General features: G+C 39.0%; 1 protein-coding gene across 4 annotated transcripts in view; it reads left to right on the top strand.

Moving 5' to 3' along the window:
• Window positions 1-25,435, top strand: part of NRG3 (neuregulin 3) — a 1,080,861-nt gene that overhangs the window by 1,023,672 nt on the left and 31,754 nt on the right. For all 4 annotated transcript variants that reach the window (XM_063086301.1, XM_063086303.1, XM_063086300.1 and 1 more), the window contains exon 5: window positions 18,947-19,049. In XM_063086301.1, coding sequence (XP_062942371.1) covers window positions 18,947-19,049 — 103 coding nt within the window. The remainder of the gene's footprint in view (window positions 1-18,946; window positions 19,050-25,435) is intronic.

The following is a 25,435-nucleotide window of genomic DNA, read 5'->3' as shown; positions in this document are numbered from 1 at the left end:
TGGGGAATACACATACTATTTTACCTTTCAGAGGGCAAATTTTAAAACAATCCCCAGATATATAATTTCTCTTCCCAAATGGTAGGTCTGCAAACAGTGCCCATGGTCTTGTTTACTGGATGAATTTTATCCCAACTTATTTTAAGTCTTCCCACATGTATTAGTCAGGGTTCTCCAGAGAGACAGAATCAATAGGATATGTTATAATTATATGAGAGGGATTTATTAGGGGAATTAGCTCATGTGGCTATGAAGAAAAGTCCCATCATAGACCGTCTGCAAACTGGATGCTGGTAGCGTGGCTCAGTCCTGGAACCCAGAAGGTGAAGAGTCTCGAGCTCCAATGTCCATGGACAGGGGAGAAGAGTATATCCCAGCTCCAGCGGGTAGAAAGAAAGATTCACCTTTTTTCTCTTTTATTCTCTTCAGGCCCCCAATGGGTTGGATGGTTCCTGCCCACACTGAGGGTGGGTCTTTCCTACCCAGTCCACTCAGACTCTCATACTAATCTCTGCTGGAAACACCCTCATGGACACACCTGAAAAGATTGCTTTACCAGTTTTCTCAGCATTCCTTCATCTAACCAAGTTGACATCTAGAATTAACCTGCACACCACAATTGTTCTTTCTTGACACGTTTGTCTGCCTCGGTTACTATACACTTTCTACCTGTCATAAGTGACCAGTGTGGTATTTGATTCTAACACAAATGAGCCTTTGCTGCAGATAAGACAAAGGAAGATTTTGATATGTTTCAGCTAACGTGGACCCCTATCCAGGCTGCCTCCCCCAGTACAGGCAACAGGAGATCCAGAATTTCTGCACATCTCTTCTTCGGGGGCATGAGCTTCCTGTAGTTTTAGGTTCTTCATAATTGCTGGATTCATCCGAGAACGTCACTCTGTGATTTTTTTTCTCAAGTAATAACATGTGTGAGTAGCAGGAGACATTGAGGAAAAGAAAAGGAAAGAGAGCTTCCTTTATAACCCTTCTGCACTGTTGTTGGAGCCTGCGTGTCGGTTTTTATTGTTTCCCTTTTTGCATCAATATCCTTGCAGTGTTCCTGGTAATATTTGTGACGTAGGATAGGTTATGGCATGACACACCTACTGTGGTTAGCAGTAGTAATACAATTTAAAAAGAGGAGTTTAGTTAATAGAAATTATAAACAGAACCGTCTATCTAACGGTAAACTTCAGGGACAATGAGAATTCAAAGGTGATTTCAGTCTGAAGACTTAGGAATGTCCCTTTGGATCTGAACAAACCAGTGAGGAGGTGGGAGATCTGCCTTTAGTGAATCCCCCCAAGGGATTTGGCGTATGATGTCCACAGGTTCAGGGCCACACAGTCTTATTTCCGTGGTGTCTCTGTGTGTGTGCCAGTTCAGAGGTCAATGTGGTTGCATTCACAGGGTGTTGTTTTTCCCAGATTTTCTCTCTGAATATGGGAACAAAACAGTCAACAGAACTCCCAAGGAGCATGCAGATTAAAATGAAGATAAATAACTAACCAAGTGATCGCAACACTATGTGATAATTGATACAATGGAGGTCACCTCACTGGGTTCTTTAGAAGCACATGCAATGGAAACCCCACCCATAGATAAGAGATAGATTAACTCACAGGTTAATACAGATTCAGCTCAAGAACAATAAGCCCCCACCACACCTGACACTGCCTCTACTAACTGCTTTGTTCTCCCCGCTCCTCAGTGGCAATACTCTCCAATTTCTGTTCAGACTAAAAATCTAGGAGCCATGCCTGATCTTCTAATTTCTTTCATATTGCACACCTATTCCATCAGCAGGAATAGGAATCTTAATGACTCCCATTTACACTTCATCCACCCTTTATTTGTTAACACAAACTTATTTTTGAGGTATTTTTTCATTTAATGACTTCAAGACTTCGGTTAAATTAATGTTAATGTAGAGAGTAAGGAAGGAAGGAAGGCTTGCACTTTGGAGCCAAACACAGTTGGGTTGCTTTCTGGTTCTACCTTTCACCTTGTGACTGTATGACCTTGGGAGAGTCTCTTGAGATCTTCAGACCCTAGAACATGGGCAGAAAGAAGTTAGTTTGTGCATTCCTCAGAGTGCCTGCCCCAAGATTATAAATGATTAAACAATAGGAAGTTCCTGTCTGATCACTTTCCACTCTCCCTTCCAGTTCTCTTTGCATACTTACCTCTCCTCTTTGAGTTTGAGCTCCTTTTGGGCCAAGACTATTGCTGAGGTCAATATGGCTATCTGAAGTCAGGGCACACTTACTTAACCTTTTTGAGCCTTAGTTTCCTCATCCATGTAATGAAGATAAAATCCTTTCATTTTATCCTGCCTCGACCAGTTTACAATCTTAGCTCCCTCCCCTCCCATGGGCAGGACCACAGGGATGTCCCACAATCTCCTACAGCAGTGTTCCAGATTCCATGTCCTTCCCTTCATTCCTCACCTACTTCCCAACCATTTTCAGTCTATGGCCTGTACCTTGTTTTCCCCTCTATAATGGCTGTTTGGAATTGATGGTTTAATAGAACAGTCCACTTGTTTTGTAATTCTGACTTCACCCCTGCACACCATATTTCACATTCCCCATGCCTTCAAGGAGAACGAACCTGAGGTCAACCCTGCCCTATTCCACCACCGCCTCCAGGTTAAGTTCTAAGCTTAAGTTCCCACAATCATGTTTTATCCCCCAGAGGGACCCATTTTTCTGGTATGGACCAATTGAACATAGATTGTTCAATTTCACCTTGATGAGGTAAGCAATTAAAAATGTTTAAGAGAGTTTGATTGGACCATACATAAAGTGTTGATAGACTTCTATAAATTATTCTAGGTATTTCTTTGTGTCGTGACAATTACTTGAATTGAAATACCTGTACTGGACCTATAAGTTTAGCTTATAAATGTCTCTAACAACAATGATAAAAATTGGGTAAACTCAATTTGGCTGGATTGAGGTGTCACCTCTTTTTATTCTTTCTATAAATTCAAGTAAGACACATCAACAGTTGTCCTGATGCCACAGTGTTCTGCTTTAAGTTACTGAGCTCTTTAATTGAATGTTCTCTTGATTTGGGTGTTGGCAAGATACCAATCTCAGTATGCAAGCTTGGCAGCTGGGTTTGCTACCACCCTGAGCTAGAAGAGAGTGTGTGTGTGTGTGTGTGTGTGTGTGTGTGTGTGTGTGTGTGTGTGTGAAATAAAGAACATGTTGGGCTTTTCCCCTCTGCAGTCAAAGTCAGCAGGACCAGATGATGCAGTAGACACTGGCTGCTGCTCTCCCACAAGCTCAAGCTGGAGGGCCTGGCAACACCTGAGACCTCTGCCCTGCATGGCCTTTTACACAAATTGAGAAAATCCTATTTTCTAAATGGGAAAAGTTCAGCTCTGCTACTCAGTTCTCAGGGGAAGAAAGTCACTGGGCCAGAGATACTGTGATCGTCACAGAAGAGGGTGATCCAAGAATAAGAATGACAGGCAGTAAGTGATTGCTTCCTTTTCCTTTCCTTCGCTGTCATTACTGTCTCATCCAATCTCCTTTCTTCCTCTCTCTTCCTTTTCCATTCTTTCTTTATTCCTGTCTTTCCCCTTTTCTCCCCTCTTCCCTTTCTCTGTCTCTTCCTCTGTATTCTTCTTCCAGAAATCTTTAAATGATTCATAAGTCAAGTAGAAAAAGAGCCTTGGCTAACTTAAATCCAAAAGAAGCAAATTTTCTCCAATCTTCACCTTTTGAGAGCTGAGCCCGGTGGGACCGTCACAACGCTGCTGTCCAGGGAGCACTTGAGGCTCTTCTCTCAAGGCTCAGGGTTCCCATCCCATGGCCAGCTCTTGTTGACAGCTTGCCTGGAGCTGTGTCCATTTTTTGCATCTTGCCCTTTGAAAGGAAGGATGTACAGTGTGACATACAGTAGGTTTCTTACATTGCCTCAAGTCGTTGTCATAAGCAGAATAGTGTAATTGTCTGTCCCTTGTGTAATCACTCAGACAACTGTTCCTAATGTCTTCTCTGAAGCCTTCTTTGTCACTTTCTGCTCTCATATAAAGGCAGATGATTCTCTATCCCACCCCATCATATTCACATTGCAATTTGCTCATAATTCTTAAACACATACAGCACTATGATTTATTTATTTCTGTATGCTAACTCACCGTCTAGATGGTAGGCTTTATGGAATGCTATTTAGTTCTTCTTTATTGCCAAAGTGTAATTCTAGAGGTGTACGTTGTGAGGTACAGCCAGGAATTCGAAAAACATAAATGATAACTTTCTGCTGACCTTAAATTTTAATTCTGTTCAAAGGTAAAATCTTTATCCCAATAAGTAGTGGTGGAATATTGATCTAAGCAGTTCATTCCTGCTTTAGAAAGCATATTTTTAATATTTTAAAAGTGTTTACAAGTTCTTAGCATGGCACATGATCCTTTTAAAACATTCATTTCAGTAGTGTTTTAGTCCGTTTTGTGTTGCTATAACAGAAATACCTGACACTGGGTAATTTATAAAGAAGAGAGGTTTATTTGGCTTATGATTCTGGGACAGCTTCATCTGGCACAGGCCTCAGGCTGCTTCTACTCATGGCGGAAAATGGCAGAGAGCCAGCGGGTACAAGGAGATCACAAGGCGAGAAGGTGCCAGGGTCTTTTTAAGCAACGAGCTCTCATGGGAACTAATAGAGCGAGAACTCATTCATTAATGCCCCCTCCCCAACGGAGAGCATGAATCCATTCATGAGGGATCCACCCCCATGACTCAATCAGTTTCCAACACTGCCACATTGGAGATCAAATTTCTACATGAGTTTTGGAGGGCACAACACATCCAAACTCCATCAAATAGTCTATGTTCCAAAATACACGGTATTGTAGAAAATGTGAAGGATAGTAAGGACAACTGATCATGAAATGATTGCCATTGAGAAGACAGTTTGTTACTCACAGCACCCAGGAGGAGGCGAGCATTCCATATCACGAGGGGCCATGAGAGGAAGCACCAGGGTCTGTCAGGATGCACAGGAGAAGGGGGAACGGTGGGCAAGAGCCTTTCTTGTAGTTTCTGTGGGAAAGAATGTATGGGGCATGACAATCAGGCTTAAGATTGACTAGTTTGAATAATTTCAGTGGGCCCTGGGATATAGTAGCTATCCCTAGCTGTCCGATGCCTGGCCCTGGAGTTATTAGGGCAGATGAATAGTGGTATTGAGTGGGAGAGCCCTAATAAAAGAGGTGGCTAAAGTGTGGGCTCAGGATTGTGAGTTTAGGACTTAAAGTAAACTTTAATACTCCACATATTTTTGTTGGAGATTATATGCATAATCACCATACAAACGTCAAAATTCAGCTATAGACAGATGCTCAAATCAGTCTCCTGACAGGTCATATCTGCATTATATTACTTCTGAATTTATCTTCCAGAGATCCTTTGCTTGTACTAATTCTCGCAGTGGCAAGCATCCTCTCCTGCTTCTGCCTCTGTTGACTCCTTATTGTGTCTATCTCTTAGTACTAACCCCACTGTCTTCTTGGATCCTGTAGCCCCCTGCCTGCTGAGGTACACTTGTCACCAGCCCCATGTTGGTATCAATGCAGAGTAGAAACCAAATTGCTTTCACTGCTGGATGACTACTTGTTTCTCCTAACTAATTTGATAAGGAAATGGATAACTGCACTATACGATTATTGTATATGAATAGTTAACCCCTCTTTGGCCTTGTTTTTTGTTTGTTTGTTTGTAAAAGATATGAGGTTCAAAAGTCACACATTTTTTAAATGGCAAAAGGATCACTTGATCTAAGTCTTTTGGGGTCATTAAAGCTTATGAACTTTTCAATGCACCACAATGTTTAGTATTAAATTATGGAAATCACCATGAATCTGTAAAACAGGCCAGATTTTTTTTAAGGATTCTTTTAAGGTCCATTCTAGAGACCTCTTTATGTAAATACTTCATATCCCACTGTGGGAACTTATCATTAAGTTTTTCTTTATAGCCCTTGTGAGTTAGGTTTTTCCATTCATGTTTGTGAATTAAGGATGCCTAAGGATATCTTCTACCACTGAAAAAATCAATATGTTTACCAGTTACACATCTGCTTTGCTTGGGAATGCTGACTCGTACTTTTTGTATAACTGGGGCTTGTTGACAAGATTTGTATAGGGTCAAGAGTTGGAGCGCCGTCAGGCTGAGAAATGAGAAATATTTATCAGAGTGAGGAAGAACAGCATCCTCACCAGAACCCCTAGTTATCCACAGGCATTTTATTTCATTTCTTTCATTTGACTTTCCTTTCCTTCCCTGTGGTCCTACATGCCTTACAGTTGGTCAATATTCTATTTAAAGTGTAGTTACCACAAGTACATGAGGCTCTTCATCATAGGAAAGATTATAATTACACAAACTTGGAAATAATATAGATGTCCATTTGCACCACTTAAACGGATGAGATAGATCTGTGAGCATTAACGTAAAAAATGTCCATGATTTTCACTTTATTCTAAGCTTTAAAAAGCAGGTTAACAGAAACAATAAATGAGCTACATACAGCAACATGATTGAATTTTATTAACATAATACCGAATGAAAAAAATATCTAGACATAAAAAGAACATATGTTATGATTCCATTTACATAAAGATCAAAAATTGACATAAGCAATCTTTGGTGTTAGAAGTCAGGTTAGTGGTTCCATTTGTGGACAAGGTAGTTAGTGATTAGGAGGGAGAAAACAGGCACCTTCTGGGGTACTGGTCATGTTCTACTTCTTGATCTGTGTTGGTTACTTATACATGTTCATTTTGTAAAATTTCCTCATTTGTAAATTTATGAATTATGATTTTTTGTGTATGTGTTACACTTTGATATAGAGTTTATTTTAAAGGGCAGAATTTGAATTTTGAAAAAATAGAGGACTGGGTCCCTTAGCAACAGAGGCAAAAAGTGAAAGGACATTCTTAGATGAAGTAGGAGACATGGTCAGCCAAGGCCATGAGCAAGCTAGATTAATGGGAAATAGAAATATGAGCGAGTAAAAGAAGCCAACTGGCAAGGATAGGGGATCAAAGCTGGCAGTGGAGGGGTGTGGGTGGCAAAGTGCTCAAGGCAAAGGATCGGCCCTGCTGTGGTATTTCCAGCTGTAGTTTGCATACAAACTCACAATAAATTAAAAAAAAAAAAAATTAAAATGTCATCAGCACTGATATTGATAAAGAAGCACACATATTTATTATTGTTATTATTAGTATTATTATTTAAGGACCTTCAGTATGACTCTGTACCAAAACCCACGAGTCTGACTACAGCATTCACTTTAATTCTTCATTTTCCTTGCATTATGTTTCTATTGGTACAACACTGGTTCAGGCCAGATGCTTTGCTTCTGGACCAGTGACTCTCAACCTTAGCTGCTTTAGGTAGGTTTGAACAAATACAGATCCAGTGTCCCAGTGCTGGAGATTCGAGTCTCTTGCTCGGGGATGGGGCTCAGTCCCTGGCATGGTTGAGAAGCTCCTCAGGTGTTTCCACCATATAGCCAGGGAAGAGAACCACATCCTACAGTCCAGATGCCTGCTCTACAAGGATACCCATCTGACTCAGGACAGCCCCTGATGGGATGGTTACAATATGAGCCTGACAGTGCAAACAGCCTCCAGGCTCTTGGCCAGTAGCTGACTTTGCTGATGACATTTACAGATTTTGCAGGGCCACTACCAATATCTGGGGCAAAGGAGTTAGATTCCTTTAACTTCCATCTCACCTGGCTAAGGGAGGTGGAGGGTGTCACCTGGGCCTGAATGTTCTCCTGTCAGGGAAGGTTGTAATTAGAATTCCCACTCTATCAAAATAGATCAAATGCTAGAATATTCCTACAAATCACTGGGTCAAATTTTCCCCATCACCAAGAAAATGGAATTTTATCATTCCAAGTCACATGTCTTGCTCTTAAAATATGATTTTACCGACAGTGAATCCTAAGTAATAAAACCTGGAGTCAAGGGTAAAGATTTGGAGACAGTTATTACAGGTTCAGACAAATGGAGTTCTCAGACCTTTTAAAAGTGAGGTCAGGAGCACACAGACAGGTTTTACCTTAGCATTGAGAACTCACTAATAGATTCATTTTGATGCAGTTTGCTTTTTATTTATAATTTATTTGTGGAAGAAATAGTGCATGGAAAGCCATGCATGTTCAACATACCAATGAGAAGACCCAAAGCTTTTCTTTTTTTTTCAAAATACATTTTATAGCATTCACTTATCTATAGTCAGCCAGAGCTGTACCGTTTGCGAAAGGAGGGAAGGAGATAAGGGATTATTACAAGGAAGGTTTATATTTTGTAAGGTGCATGGGGAAAGTAAAGGAAATTACAGGTTGAGAATTAATGTGTTTATGAATTTAAATGGTTATTTCCCTTTAAATATCACGACTAAAGTCACTTTGCATGGGAATAAGATAAAATATAGTTTTGAAAGTCAATATTTCATTATTTCATTACTTTGAAAAAGTAATTATTTCACTTTTTCAAAAATATTTTAATTGGAACCCTTCCTCAGTGAGTCTATTAACTTGCTAAGGCTGCCATAACAAAGTACTACACACTTGAGGCTTAAACAGCAATATTCTATTGTCTTACAGTTCTGGGGGCTAGAATTTTAAGATCAAGGTATTGGCAGATTGGTTTCTTCTGAGAGCTGTGAAGGAGAATGTTTTCCTTGCCCGCCCCCCAGCTCCTCGTGATTCGCTGGCAGTCTTTGGTGTTCCTTGACTTGTAGATGGTGTTCTATCTTCACATGGTGTTCTCTCTGTTTCTATGCATATGTATGTGTCTGTGTGTGTGTGTGTGTCCATGGCCATAGTTCCCCTTTTGAAAAGGACACAGTCATAGTGGAGTAGGGTCTTCTCTAATGACCCCATCTTAACTTGACCATCTGCGAAAACCCTATCTTACTCCATTTGGGCTTTTATAACAAAATACGCTAGACTGGGTAATTTATTTAAAAAAAAAAAAGAAAAGAAAATAATTATTTCTTACAGTTCTGGAGACTGGAAAGTCCAAGATCAAGGCACCAGCAGATTTGGTGTCTGACAAGGACTCACTCTCTGCTTCATAGATGGTGCCTTTTTGCTGTGTCCTTACATGGTAGGAAGGGCAAGAGAGCTCCCTCAAGCCTCTTCTATGAGGGTACTAATCCTTTTCACAATGGTGCAGAACTCATGACTTAATCACTTACCACAGGCCCTACCTCTTAATGCTATCCCATTGAGTATGAAGTTTCAACATGTTTGGGAGACACCGACAGTCAGAACATTGCAGGAATGGTATTATATTCAAATAACATTATATTCACAGGTACTGGGGTTAGTGCTTCAGCATTTTGGGGGGTACACAGTTCAGTCCATAACAGTGAGAGTTCTGCAAGTAGAGAAAGAGAGGGAGTTTCCAGGTTGAAATTATACAGTCCTAAAGACATGGAGCATGTCAGTACCTCCTGGTCATCTCAGTTCCTCTGCACTCGGGTGCTTGGGCTAAAAGCTCCCCAAGCAGCATTCGCAGGGTTCCTACGAGCAAGGCTCCCATCATCACACTCATCATAGACTCTCCCACTGCCCTACCCCACCTTGTGTGTTTGGTCTCATTTACCTCATAATGAGGATCTTTTTTTTTTTTTTTATGATGATGATGAAAATATTATTTAATTATTTATCAGGCCATTTAAGATTTTGTTCACTTTTTGTTTTCAAGTTAAAAAATGCAAATCCTGGTTTCCAAACATTCTAAATATTCTTCTTTCTTTCATTTTCTTTATCTAGGTTCATTTGAAGTTGCTTTTAAGCTCCTAATATTTTAATCTATTCCCAGCATTTGTTGAATTTTAAGAACAAAATTTAGGAAGCCCTCTTTATCTAAGAATAATTAATACTGGAATAAATCCCCTTAAATTTAATCCAGTTAAAATGAGGACAAAAAAGTCACAGTTGAACAATCAGGGAAATTCTGACCTGCACAGATGATAAGGTTGACTTGATGGGTAGAAATAAATAAGAGAATTAGGCAGGGAGGAATTCTGGAGTGAAGACTAATTTCATAAATGGTGGGTTCATTAGTTAATATTGTATTGTGATAACTTTTGCTTCTTTATGTGGACTTTTAATTGAAAGCCCACAGATAATGAATACTTGGATAAGAAGGAACCCCGATGGTATTATGAGGTTGACTTTTAGAACGAACTACCAGAGTAATCATGCTTTCATTTTGACACCTACTGGCCCCATATGGGTCTGCTTTGCATATATTAAGTATGTGGTTGTACAGGTGGAGAAGCTTTGCTCCTGTATGTGACTTGCAGTCGTGTTTGTGTATGTGTGTATGTGTGTGTGTTTAAACCTCACACTACTTGGAGGCCAGCACATTTATGGAAATCATTCCTAAGCTCAGTGTTTTACAGGCATAATTATAACTGGTGGTACAAAGGAAATGTTCTCAAGAGCCAGTGGGATACTGGGGCCTCACACTTGGAGGGGACATTTCCCATTTTCTCACACATACAGGGGCTCAAGGTCCATCAAGGTCACCCATGCCTCTCTCTTCACTATAGACATCTCCAGAGGAAAATTGTGTAACAGAACTACAACTGTGATTTTCTTGTGGTGCTATTTTTTTCCAATATATAACAGCTTAATAAGTTTTGTGGAAAGACTTGTAGAATTCTGAAGACTATTGCAGTTTCCAGAAGAACTCTCATCTGGCTGCATTGTGCACCGGATCTGAACTATGGCTGCCTAGTTAAGCAGATATCACCCTAGCCAACATGTTTTCCAAAGATTCTGTGTCTCTGGAAACAAGGAGCACACTTTTCTTCTCAGAGGGCATGTGTGAGGGACAGTGTGAAAGAGCGCGTGCCCCAGGGAGAACCACTGATTACATCCCCCAAAGTGTCTGGGCAGGACATACGAAACCACTAATTGAGACACGAAGTTACCAAAAGTAAAAGTACAAGTAACTACGAGTAAAGAAAATGACATAAAAATGCATTTCTTAAATGCAAGTCTCAGCACACAGGCGGAAAGGCCCAGAGTCAGTCAGTCATTGGCTGCCTGTGGCTGAGGCTAGTTTTGCAAAAGGGAGTAGAGTATTCTTATAGCCTTTTTGACTTAAACACTGGCTTCAGGAGAAAAAGGAAAAAGGAAGGGAACTGGCATTTGTGTATCAATTATATGCCATATATTATCCTAGGCATTTTATTTGTGCCCAATTACTAAACCCTAAACAAATATGTGCATCATGTAGTATTTTTCCCATTTTATTGATAAGAGCAATGGACAAGAGAGGATAAAAACAGTTGTAGCTGGTGTTTAAAGCCGGGTGTACACAACCACCGTCCACACTGCACCCTGAGTGAGGGTGCTCAGAGGAAGGGAAAGTCCTAGGCCAGGCACCTGCCACAAAGATTTTCTCCACTGGTCTAATGTTGGTTTCTGAAATTTTGCCATAATGTTACCTTCTCTAGTTTCATCCTTTATAGTGTGAACTGTATTTATATAAACAAACAGGAGTGAGTCCTATGTAACAGAAAAGGAAAAGCCCCAGAGGGAGGAGCTGGGAGACAGTGATGGCCCTTCACTGACTCAGATTTAACCAAAGATTGGGTCTTCCCTCAAAAATGACTTTATAATCTGGGTTTTTAAAAATGGAATGTAAAAAATGTTGGTATTTCAGAGAATAATAATAACCGTTAACGTTTGACAGAACTAAATTAAATCGCAAATGTTTAGCCACTTATTGTCCCCACCCCCACCCGATGACAGTTTTATGCAGTTCAGCCTAATGTTTAATACTGCTCTGAGTTAAGTACTGCAACCCTGCATATCTAAACTCATTCAGTCATCACGACTTCCCTCCAATGAGGGTAACGGTACTCTCAGGTTACAAGCAAGGCATTTACTGCTTTCTGGAGTTAGGCTGAAATTCTAGATTCTATATCCAGGCTGAAGTGGTAGAAGATAGGGTAGGTTTGGAGAAAGTGCCTTGCAGTGCATGAAAGATACACGACAGTGGACCCAAGCAGTCATAAGGGGCCACCCTCATGATTCCACCAAAAGAGCTCATGTGGGTTTCCCCATGGCCTCCATGTCACTAAATCCAAAATCTTTATCTTACTTGGTCTTTTAAAAGCCTCCAAAAGCCTATTATTCTAGAAAATCCCTTTTTGTTTTCTTCCATGATGCTGTCCTATTTTGTTAGTTTTTTTTTTTTTTTCCCTCCTCTTTTTTCTCTTTTTTCTTTGCCTGGTTGGCTGTTCCTTTTCTGTCTCCTCTGCAGGATCCTGCACTTCCCTTCAATCAATTGTTGGAGTCCTTCAAAGCTCTATCCTAGAGATTCTTCTCTTGTTACTGTATAAGTAATACAGAGTCATCTTATTGATACAGTTGGTTTCAGTATATGCATATCCCCTAAACATTTACGAAGGAAAACTTGGCACCTCCTCTTAGCCCCGATCCACATATTTAAATGTCTACTTGACATTTCTACTGAGGTATTTTATAGGATCTTCAAATTCAAGGAGTTCCAAAACTGAGTTTGTTATTTTTCTCTTAAGTCTGACCCTTAATAGCATCACTGTCTAGTCCCTTAAGTATTTTCACCTTAATTTTCACTTCTGTTTACCTCATTTTCTATCATGGATGTTGCTACTGTTGTATAAACATCAATCATGTCTTACCTGAGCTGAAATAACCTTTTAACTGGATTCTGCATCCACTTTATTTCTTTTCTTTCTTTTTTTTTTTTTTGTCTTTTTCGTGACCGGCACTCAGCCAGTGAGTGCACCGGCCATCCTTATATAGGATCCGAACCCACAGCGGGAGCATCGCCGCGCTCCCAGCGCCGCACTCTCCCAAGTGCACCACGGGCTCGGCCTGCATGCACTTTATTTCTTCTACTCTTTTTCCCACATTATAGAAAAAAGAAACACAAATATTATCCCGTCCCACTCCACCCTGTTCAAGTTCTTCAGTAACTTCCTGCTGTTGTTCATGGACGTGTCCATCGTCCACCTCGTCCACGTTGCCTCCGTGTGGCTCTACTGAGCTGTTTACCTTCCAGATTCCTGAACATGCCATTTTATCTGCTACCACAGCATCTTTGCACCAGTTGTTTTCTCTTCCTGGACCATGCACCCAACCCCAATCCTTTTGCCTAATTGTCTTCTAATCTTATATTTTATATCTCTGATTAGGTTGATTTCCCATACTAGATGCCTTTGTAGCATTATATACCTCCTTGTTATGACATGCATTACAGTGGGCATTTCACATTTGCTTTTTTGTTTATTTAATTAAGTACAGCCTGTCCTAGTGAATTATTAAGCCCATAATGGGAGGATCTATATCTCTTATTCTTTTCCTTTCATCACTAGCACCGAATATGGTGTCTACATATAAAATATATCCTAAGTCTCCCAGCAGGAGGAACATTTAGAGGAGATGTGATCACTTAATATTTTCCAGGTATTCTGATTTAGAGAAACATTGTCAAAAACCTTATTCCTGGAGCTTGTAGGATCAAGAGAAAGAATCCTCCTCTTAGGGCACATAGCATCTGCAGGAGGACTCTGTAGTGGCCCCAGGCCTGGGGCCACATGGAGAGGAAGGCTCTGAAGGGGGGAAGCATGTCCACTCCATAATTAACAAATCTCAATTGCCCTGAGGGGACTTGGAATATTGCCCTGAGGTTTCTACTTTTTGTGGTTGTTTCTCTTATTTTTAATTCAGAAAATCTTCTAAAGCTTTCAAATATCTTTCCGGATAAAGCTTCACATTTTTAAAGTGGTGTTGGTTATTGTCTTCAAGAAAGACTTTAGAATGTGCTCCTTCCTATCTTATAGAAATAAGCATTTATCGAGCAGCTTGTATATGTTAAACACCGTACTGGTTATATGTGGAAGACCAGATGTAGGTCATTGGTCAAAGATATTAGTATTCTTGTTTGACAGATAAAAAAAACAAAGTGCCAAGAGGTTAAATGACTTGCCAAAGTCTTACCACTGAAAAGTGGCAAAACCAGAATATGAACTTAGGTCTACCTGACTCTAATTTATTTACATTTCAATTCTTTGACTCTGATTCACAACGACATTTTATTTGCTCATAAGCAAACTCACTGGTCGTTTTCTTTCCTTATTTTGTCAAGCTCTTTTTGGACCCAAATAACAGAAAATTGTGTAACTCTCATGGTGATACCTTGAGAAGTAATTCATAAAATAAATAAACTAAAATGCTCAAAAACATAGGTAGATTTCTATTCTTACATGCATGGTTTCATCCACCATGGAGTTAGCATGTGTGTTTCATAATCCAAATATTTTAAGTTTGGGAGGACAATTTTTTTTAAATGTAGAACAATAATTTATTGAATTACAATGTACTGTATATCTAAGAAAATTTATTTGATGTAAATTTCATCATAAATATAAGTAATATCATTGCCTTTAGTCAGGTGAGGAAATTGAGGTTTGTAAAAGTGAAATAATACACCTGTGGTCACTCATATTTAAAGTGGCCAAAATTAAAATGAAATCCAAAACTGCCAGATTTCCAGCCCCTCACTTTGTGCTAGTTCTTCTGTAACACTCTATGAATCAAGGGCATTGACAGTTCCATCATTGTGACTACACCTGGGTCTATAAATTCACTTGCAGTCTTTGCAGTTTTAATTTCACTCTTAATTTAAACTCAGAATTGATTTTTTTTGCATTTCTTGAGGCTACATTTGTCTAGCTTCAAAGAGGAAGAAACACATCATATAAAATTACACAGAAATCATCTAGTTTAGTGGATACAGATTTGGGGGTTTGTTTGTTTGTTTTAATATGTATTATCACCTGTCATTTTTGTAATTCTTCCTGTTGGTGGCAGGGTGGGACAGGTCATCAAATGCGAGTCATGATTATTCCATTGAAGCCACCAACTCACAGCAATCAGGCAAAATTGAATTCTTTAGAGGTGGCACAACTCTTCATTTGTTTCCAAGTTCAATTGCAAAATTTAATGAGCTTACAAATGTGGATGTGGAAAGGATGACATTTGTAAAGATGACAGCATGCCCAAACAAGGTCTTGATGACACATTTTGTATCCCTTTAATTTGAATCTTTTCACATTTAAAATGTCAGTCCAGGCCTGCATGGGCCACAAGACTGGCCCTCTCTACTTGTTCAAAAATGTAGACATTGTGATATTTCTCTTAGGTTTACTTTCTGTTTCCTGATACTCCAGCCTGAACAAAGAAGTTGGAAATGAAAATAAAGCCTAAAAAAAAAGAGAAAAGAGAAGAGTGTTTTTCTAAAACACTGGTTCCCAATATACTTCCACAGGAGAAAGAACTAGAAAATGTGCAATCCTAAATAAGAGAGGCTATAGTGCATGGTCTCTAGGAGAAAAAAAAGAAAGAAAGAAAGAAGCAGAAAAGAAAAAAAAACAGGCTCTAGAATTCAGGCTCTGTACATGCAGATTTTGATTCCGGTTCATGGAGTCTGATACCCATTTGCCTAATTAATGATAAAGTACTGCAATTGACTTTGCTGGTAGAAGAACCTCACAAGTCAGGGGCTCATTTCAGCTAGTCCTGAAAGCTTCTCGGGCATTTTGATAGCACCCTAGAAAGTCACAATATGGGGAATTCTGTGTTCATGGACAAACTTCAGCCTGGTTTTCTGGCTGTGGATTGACATCAGCCCCAAGTGAAGTTAGGCCAGAACGTAAAATCAGATAGCACACCAGCGCAGGCGTGGAGTGTGTTGAGAACAGGACGGGAATCCAACACAAAGGTGAACCATGAGAGTATCTACCCACGTGCTGGTCATGTGCAGTATCCTCTGAGGCTTGGAGACAAATGATTTCACCATTCTTCTTATGGCACTTTGCCTTGTGGAAAGGACTTTGTGAGTGCAGAGTCACAGTGAGGAGGCCAGGGTTGGATGGAAAGTCCCAATGGCAGAGGTCAGGAGCAGAGTTTGGAATGGGTGGCGTCAGTGGCAGGTGGTCAAACTCAGAAAAGGAGGATTTGTTTGAAACCTGGGAAGACGTGATGTGAATAAACGCAGAGATTCTAAACCTTAAGAGCATCCTAGGGTGAGAGTTGATGTAACATGTACGGTTTAAGTCAGGAAATTCCTATAAAAGCGAACATCCATTTATTCATGTAGTTAACAATTCTTAGGGTGTCACCAGTGTGAGAAGCACTGTGCTAGGTGCTGGGGAAGAGTAGTGAACCAAATGAATAAATCATTGAAAAATATGGTCCCCTGAACCAGTGGAGCTTGCGGTACAGTGCAAGACAGTTTGAGCTAGTGACATTTAATATGAGATATATTTTTTTTAAAAGTGGGCATTAAGAAGATAAATATGAGAATAATATTCCAGAGAGAGAAAGAGAACAACTTGTGTCAAGGCTCTAGACATTAAATGTAGACACGCCAGAAAAAAAGGTGGGCAGTGTCACATCAAGCAGGTCTTTTTAGATCCTATTAAGAGTTTTGGATATTATTGTAAGTCTATTAGGGAGCTAAAACCAGGCTTTAAAAATAGGTTATACACACACATTCATGCATGCATGCATATATTTATATACATAAAAATATGTATACATATATGTGCACATGTATGACTTAATTTATGTATTAAAAAGTTCACATTATCTGCTGCATGGACAGTGGTTTATGGGATGCTAAAAGACAAAAAAACTATATATTTTTTTATATTCTCTATATATTTTCTATATATTTCCTGCAGTCTTTTGTCTCACAGGATTAATATTTTTCTACTTGTGATTGACATTGAGACAAACACTTATTTTAAATGTATAACTTGATACATCTTGAAGTAAATATTTCCCCATGAAACGATCACTGCAATTGATGAATACGTCTATAAATCTGAAAAGTTTCCTTAAGTCTTTGTCATCTTTTACCCGCACCCTTCCCTGCTCCTGACCCTAGGTATCCACGTACATGCTTTCTGCTACTATAGTTTTCATTTAATAGAATTTTGTATGACTGGAATTATACAACATGTATGCTTTTATGGTCTGACTTATTGTACTTAGCCTAATTATTCTGAAATTCTTCCATGCTGTTGTGTACATCAACAATTCATTCTTTTTTATTATTGAGTTATATTTTATGGTATGGATATACCACAATTTTGTGATCCATTCTCCTGCTGATGGTCACTTGTGTTATTTCTAGGTATTGGGCTATTATAAATATAGTTTCTATGAACATTTGGGTACACTATCAAATTATGCTTTTATTAGTTTTGAGCAAATACCTACAAAAATTTGGAATGGCTGGATCATAAGATAGGTTTATGTATGTTTAATTTTTAGTGAAGTTATTCTTTAAGCCAGTTGTATTATTTTATATTTTCATCATGAGTACGTGAGAGTTCTCGTTGCTGCACGTGTTTTTCAACAGTTGATATGATGAGCCTTTTATTTCAGCTGTTCTAGTGACAGTGCTTGTATCTCATTATAGTTTAATTTGCAATTTCATAATGATGCATGATGTTGGGCATCTTTTTAGGTACTTATTTGCCATCCAGATATCTCTGGGGAAGTCTAACCAAATTTGTCTATCCAAATTTTTTGCCCACTTTTTGGGTTATTTATCTTCTAATTATTGACCAGTATGAGATTCTTGCATATGATAGATAAAAGTCCACTGCTGAATATATAATTTGCAAATCTTTTTCACAGACTGTGTCTTATCTTTCGATTTTCGTAATGGTGTCTTTAAAGTGTATGTTGTTAATATGGATGAAGTCCATTTTACTGATTTTTAAACATTTGACAATTTGCACCTTTTGTATTTTAGTTAAGAAATCTTTACCAAAACCATGGTACTAAGATTTTCTTCTATTTTCATAGTCTGAGATTTCACATTGAGGTCTATTATTTATCCTTCTTCAGTTTATATTTGTGCAAGGTATGGGGCTAGGGTCAAGGTTCATTTTTGTGGGTATGGCTATACTATTGTTGCAAGTCATTTTTTGAAATAATTCTTTCACCATTGAATTGCTTTGGTGTCTTTGTCAAAAATCAGTTGGCCACATGTGTTTAGATATACTTCTCCACTCTTTTGTTTGTTTCAGTTATTTATTTTTCTGTAATTTGGCCAATACCACATTGCCTTGATTATTATAGCTTTATAATAAGTTTTGGAATAAAGTAGTACGAGTCCTACAACTTTGTTCTCTTGGCTACAGAAAGGTTGTTTTGATTACTCTTAATATTTTGTATTTCCATATAACATTTAGAATCAGCTTGCCAATTTCTGTGACAACAACAATAACAAAAATGCCTCATGAGATTTTAGTAAGTGGGCACTCTATCTGTCATCTTGGGGAAAATTGACATCTTAATAATATTGAATATTCTAATCCATAAGAGTGATGCATCTCTTTATTTATTTAGATCTTCTTTACACTCTTTCAGTAATATTTAAAATTTTTCAATGTACAAGCCTTGGGTGTATTCTTTAAAATGTATCTCCATGTATTTTATATGTTTTGATGTTATTGTAAATTACATATGTTTTTTAAATTTGTGATTATATGTTGCCATTAAATAGACATACATTTGACTTTCATACCATCTATACTACAACTTTGCATTCTGCAAATTTGCTAAGCTTATGTAATATACTAGTTCTTCTTTGTAGCTTGAGTTTTGATTTAGACATGCAGACACAAAAAATAGCAACCAGTAATCCTACAGAACTTTGCAAAGAAATTAAATCATTATAACTTCCTCACGTTTTTTCCTATTCATGGCAGGAACAAAAAATTTGGCTTTGAAAGACTCCCACCAGCTCAGAAGTACAAGGATGAAGATTGTTGCTGCGGTGCCCTACTAGTATCTATTCTAATTCTTTTTTTCAAATTCACAGAGAGTGAAGACGTTTATCAAAGGCAGGTGCTGTCAATTTCATGTATCATCTTTGGAATTGTCATCGTGGGCATGTTCTGTGCAGCATTCTACTTCAAAAGCAAGTAAGACCATTTCTCTCAAGTGTTAAAAGGTTACTTCTTAGAGGAAGCACTTTATTTTTCTTTAAAGTTTTCAGTCTCTGCTCCAGGCAGAGGGATCCTGTGCAAATGGGTCCATCAATCATCTGCAAATGACTTAGGATATTTTGTAGACTATAGTGACTGAGTTCAGGCATGTGCATGCATGTATGTGCATGTGTGAATGTGTATGCATGTATGTGTGTGTGTGAGTGTGTGTGTGTGTGTGTGTGTGTGTGTAGGTTATCTTTGATGCACATTGATCATTACTCTCAGCTATCATGAACTTTCTATGTTCTTTGCACCAATTAATGACCTGCCTGCATTAAAGGTTCAGTGTCTGCCTGTCACAAAGGGGCTAACTCTTCTGAGCAGAGTTCACTGCTATGAACCTAAACACTGTCAACCATTCTCTAGGCTTTCTGAAAAAGAAAAACACAGGGGCAAAAAAATCACAGTTTTTCTTTGATACTGTTTTTATCTGATATTCATAAAGGTTTTAGCCAAATATGAAACATAACTGCTAAAAAATGCACTTTGGTCTACCAGTTGGTATGCACATCTTGAATACGCCCTAAAGTTCTCTTGCCGGGAAATTAGACCTGCAGATGCAGGGGATATTTTTGACTAGCAAATATACATGTACGTAAATGTATATACACATATACAAGGGGTCTCCAAAAAGTTTATGGAAAGGTTCATATTATCTTTAAATTCCATTTTTCCACAAATTTTTTGAAGTACACTCATATGTGTATGGGTGTTTTGTGTATCTTTTTTTCCAAATGAACTGTGATGGAGGTATTTTATTTATGGAAATGATATAATCTGCACGTAAAATTAGAAATGCAGATAAAAACATTAGCTTCTTGGTTTCTTGTGCTTTAAGAAGCTGAAACAGATTTTGCTTCTACAGCTTATCTGAAATCCAAGCCAATGTGTAGCTACTTTTCACTGAACCTATATTTTTTAACCCATGTGCTCTTCTAAACATAGATCAATTTCCAGATATGATTTGTGATACCTATGTGCATGTTGATTTGTAAAAAAGAGCTGCAATTACTGTTTCTAAAAATAACAAACTCAGGCATGAATCTGGAATTAGTAATTATTAGTTTTTAATAAACTATTTTAGAATAGTTTTAGATTTTCAGAATTACTACAAAAATAATGCAGAATGTTCCTGTGTACCCCAGGCAGGCCCAGTTTTCTTACTGTGGTGCATCTGTCACAATTAATGGAACATTAATGTGTCAAGTTAATTTCCTTAGTTTTTTAGCTAATGGCCTTTTTTAAAATTCCAAGATCTCTCCAAGACACCACAGTCCATTAGCTGTCACATCTCCTAGGCAACTGTTGGCTATGATAGCTGTAACCGTTGACATTTGAGTGCTTACTCTTTGCCAGGCTCACTGGGCTTTTCATGTATTATCTCCCAATCTTCACAACAACTGGAGTTCGGAATTATTACTGCATTTTTTAGATAATATCGGAATTTGTTTTAGAATATTAATTTGTCAAAGTCACAAAGTAGAAAATTGTGGATGGGGTCTTTGAATCTCAGAAGTCCTAGTTTAAATCCTGTGTTCTAAACCACTGTATCATATGGGCTCACATACTCCTCTTGCTAGACAATGAAATGCTCAGAGTGTTAGGAATTATCCTCTCCGCTGCAGCCCTTAGCACTTTACGTTCTCCAGGGTGCAGTACAGTGGTCTGGAATGTGAGTTATACCTGGATTCAAACCTTTAGGCTGTGACGGGCTTGTTACTTGTTATTAGGCATTATTTCTCTTAGCTTCCGTGTTCTTTGTAGTAAAATATGAGAGTATTTCAAGAAGTCCGTGGAAAAAGTAGAATTAAAAGATAATATGCGGGCCGACCCCGTGGCTCACTCGGGAGAGTGTGGCGCTGGGAGTGCAGCGACGCTCCCACCACAGGTTCGGATCCTATATAGGGATGGCCGGTGCGCTCACTGGCTGAGCAAGGTGCGTGCGACACCAAGCCAAGGGTTGTGATCCCCTTACCGGTCACGAAAAATGACAAAAAAAAAAAAAAAAAAGATAATATGAATCCTTTCATGAACTTTTTGAAGCACCTTAGTGTGAACAAAAATAATATCTACTTTATATATTTTGTTAAGGATTAAAGGGGATAATACTGTAAGGGTCCAGCGTAGTAATGTTTAAGAGAGTAAATAGTCAATGAAGACTTGCTATTGTTAATGCCCATGGTTTTCTACACTAGGACTGGGAGGCTGAGTAGCTACAAAGTTAGGAGTGTGCCCTGAACACAAGAGGAGAAATCATACAAACGCCAGTGGGGCATCAGAACAGTGTCCTTGCTAGAGCTGTGCATGAAAGAAATTGTGTATTGAACAATAAGCGAATTACTATGAAGAAGCAGTTAATCACTTATTTTTAGAGTATGATTTGTAGTCGTCTTACATTTAAACAGAAGACTGATTATAGCAATCATGACAGTGGAGAACAGCTGGATAGTGAGAGGACTTCCATCTGCAGGGCTGTCAGTCTCTCTCTCTGGGCAGTGAGTGGGCTCTGACACTAGCATCTCCTCCCGGGGCTCAGCGAGGGGCCAGGGAGTTTGATGGAAACACTGTCCAACCTCATACTCACTACACGTGGCTCGCAGGACTGAGCTGATGCGGGAGCGTCAACTGGGATGCTGTTGTCTTTCTGCCAGCCCACCTGGGACACATTTTTATTTAAAATAAATAAATAAGTGAATGTAAAAAATAATAAAATAATAATAAAAACTAAAGCTTTTTTCAACGGAAGTCATGTTTCTCATCAGAGACATAAAGTGTGTTTCCTTCTCCTACCACAATTTCAGTCTTGACCTTACCTCTATTTTTCTTTGCCTGGGAGGAAGGTGACAACCCACACCAAGCACCTAATCAATATTGCCGAAAACAATATGGTGAATTCCTGGATTTCTAGTTTCCTTCCTGAAACCTTGGGATAACAGAATAGTCAGACTCGACCTTGACTTTCTCTTCTTTTGACTCATTAAAAAGGTTGTTTGTACGTGTACCCTTTTTTGACTGCAGTTTGGAAGGCCCAAGTCTAAGGCCTGTCTATCACTGTTATGCAAATAAATTCACTTGAACCTTTACTCAATACACTGGAACGAACAGTTCCTGCCCAGAGAGAGATGGGACTTTCCCCAAAACTCACATTCTCTTGGTCGTTTATGTTTTACTTCCCATAATTCCTGACACGCTGCCTCTCTGGGCCTTCTTTCATTTTCCTGTCACCCTTGACATGGCATGACCTCAACAGAAGGAATATTATAGCAAATTTTATATGCGATGGAAGTTTGAAGGCAAGTAACATGATAAGGTAGAAGTGAGGAACAACTTATTGAATTTAGAGGATATTCTGATGGAGTTAATTGAATCCCCAACAACTTTAAAAAACGCCGTGAAAGAAATGGTCTTCTCAATGCTCCCAATAAGCCCACATGTTCCTATGCATAGTTAATAGAACCATTACTTAAACCTTTCGAGTCCAGCTGATAGGGCTCAGATGGAAACTATAAATTGTCCTGGGTTTTCTCCTTACTTTCAACTTATATGGGTAAGAAGTATAAGGATTGCTATAGGAGTCCCTAGTAGATTGTGGAAATGCAAGACATTACTCAAACTAAAACTAGAATTGGAATAGGAGAGGAGATGTTCCAGAAGGCAAAACCGGAGATGGGTAATTATCACAACTGGCAAAATGGAAGAGGAAAATGAAGAACTAGTGTCACCTGTAAAATGTAGATATGGTAACAACCTGCCCCTTGCAGTAGGTTATCACCCTCCAAAGTGAGAGCAAGGAAAGCCTCTTAACAACAGGCAGTGGAGTCTCCAATTCTCTGTTATGATCGTCTTCAGCAATCATTTGCCAGGGGAAGGAGGAAAAAGCCCCATCCTACTTCCGTTCCTCCCCTTTACTTCCACCGGTGTTGATCCCAAGACCCTTCCCTATTAAAAATCTTGAGTGCTGTCTCCATCCCAGGGTTTGCTTCCCCACGAGCCCAACCTGCAACACCACAAATAATGTCACCAACAGGCTTGTGATGTCTACAGTTCCCCACATGACCTCTCGTTTCTATCTAATGCATTGGGCAAGAGAAACTGAAAACTCAATGAGCTGTAAAGTTTCAACCCTTGACACTGCTGAGCTAGGAGCATGGCAGTGGTCAGCACTCTTATACCGTCCCCAGACTGACTGTCCTTATGAGGGACCTCCTGGTACTGCAGCCAAATGCCAATCACTTCTGCTCTCTTTTGCTGTGGGTAAGAGGAAAAAGCCAGGAAAGTGTGTGCTTGTGATAGGGGAGGGATGGAAGAGAGGAGGGATGGAAGAGAGGAGGAGGTAGGCTCCAAAAGGAAAGGCCACCTGTCCTGGAATGTTAGTGAGACAGGCCTTGAGTGAGAAAAATTAAACAAAGGCAAATTATAAAAGAATTAAGGAAATGTAGTCAGATATTTTTAGGAGAAAAATTCCTTTAAAATGTTATATTTCCCAGGCCCTGAATGGGATTATTGAAAAGATAGTGTTTTCACTATTTTAATTCTTAGGAGAATAATTGAGTCCTTGCTCTTTGCCAAACACATTTTACTGCTTTACGATAATTTACCGACCTGGAACCTCTTGATTTCCCATTTGCTTCATGGATGAATCCCTGATAGGATTTTTTGACTATAATGTGCTTCTTTAAATGCTGATATGATAGATTTATTTTTGACAATATGCTACGGATTAGCCGTTAGGAAGTAAATAGATTATTACAACTGGATTAAAGCAACTATGAATACTGCAGATAAAAATCCCCCAAATAATTGAAAAGATAAAAGAAATATTTAAACAAAAAGAGCTACACCCCTCTACTGTTGTAAATTTAAAAGGGATAATGATGCTCATAGCTTGCAAATACTGGCGGCTTGCTTGTGAGAGATACAATTAGTACAATATTTTCTTTTATCTTTGGGGCAATGTTATAATTTCTCTGCAGCCTCTGCCCATAAGATTGAGCTTGTTGCATGATGAAGAGGGGAGAAGATGTACATTTTGAGTGTGCCCTCACATTTAGTCACCACAGTATCAATGGAAGGTAGCTCTGAATAACTCCTTTTACAGATGAAGAAAATGAGGCTCACAGAATTTTGGGAGGTCATGAGGGTAACAAAACTGGTGGGTGGTGGAGCCGGGATTCAAATTCCAGTTGTTGTGATACCAGAGCAATTGGGGGAGTGCTGCCTGCTTGGAGAAGCTCACTGAAGCGACATACTCCACTGACAGATCTATCCTGGACAGAGAACTTGGGGGAGAGGAAAACTCCAGGGGGATGATTCTGCAAAAATTTTTTTATGGGTACTGAGTCTTGTGCTGATAGATAATTTCCATGAGACTCCTGAGAGAGAGCCACTAATAAAGCAATAGTTTGTTCCACCCATCTGGTACAGGCACTGCATGACCCAAACAACAGTCACTCCACATGTGCAGGCAGGAGCACTTTACTTGGAGTCCAAAAACCTAGAGCAAGCTCATCCTTCCCACGTAGAGGCTGTGGGACCATGCACAAGTGTTTCGACAGTTCCGGGTGGTGGTTGAGAGTACAGAGGATATAGGCAGATTGGCTGGGTTGAAATCCAAGCTCTCCCACTTACTGGCTGTGTGACGCTGGGCGAATAATTTAACTTCTTCATGCCTCAGTTTTCTCGTCACTTGAATGGGCATGGTATTATTGCCTCATCACATACAACTGTTGTGTAGATTAAATGAGTTGATACATGTAAAGCACTTAAAATGATGTTTGGCACATTATCACGTAATTACTAGCTATTTATGAGTTATTTTTCATTATTATTTGGGCTGTTGGTAACAATAAATAAGCTATTTCTAGACTGTAAAAGACAGAAAATATACAGATTTTATAGTGTCTATATAAGCCATGCAATTAAGCTACAAATATTGGAATGGTACAAATATAAATGTAACTTTGCAAAAATGTTATATGTGACTACTAGGCCCAAGCTTCAAATATTTTCTCTAATCACTTCCCCATAGAAATTCCAATGCTTTGCAGCTGAGTACTTAGGGTTAGGGACCCCTTGCATCCATGGAGGTCATGACAAGGAATTATGTTTCTGTCCGCCCTTTGAGTACCACGGAGTGTGAATCTCTGCATGATAACGGATAATAACAGGTTCTCTCTAAACTGGAAATACTTCTTGGTGGGTTGAAATGACAGAAGGGTTCTCTTTGTGAACTAAGTTTATCTAGCTTTAGCAGATGACAAACACAGATATTGAGAATAAATGGATCTCAAAAAAAGGAATAAAATAAATGTATGCAAATA

Source organism: Cynocephalus volans, chromosome 2 (genome assembly GCF_027409185.1).
Source record: "Cynocephalus volans isolate mCynVol1 chromosome 2, mCynVol1.pri, whole genome shotgun sequence".
NCBI lineage: Eukaryota > Metazoa > Chordata > Mammalia > Dermoptera > Cynocephalidae > Cynocephalus > Cynocephalus volans.
This window is presented reverse-complemented; position numbering and strand designations above follow the sequence as displayed.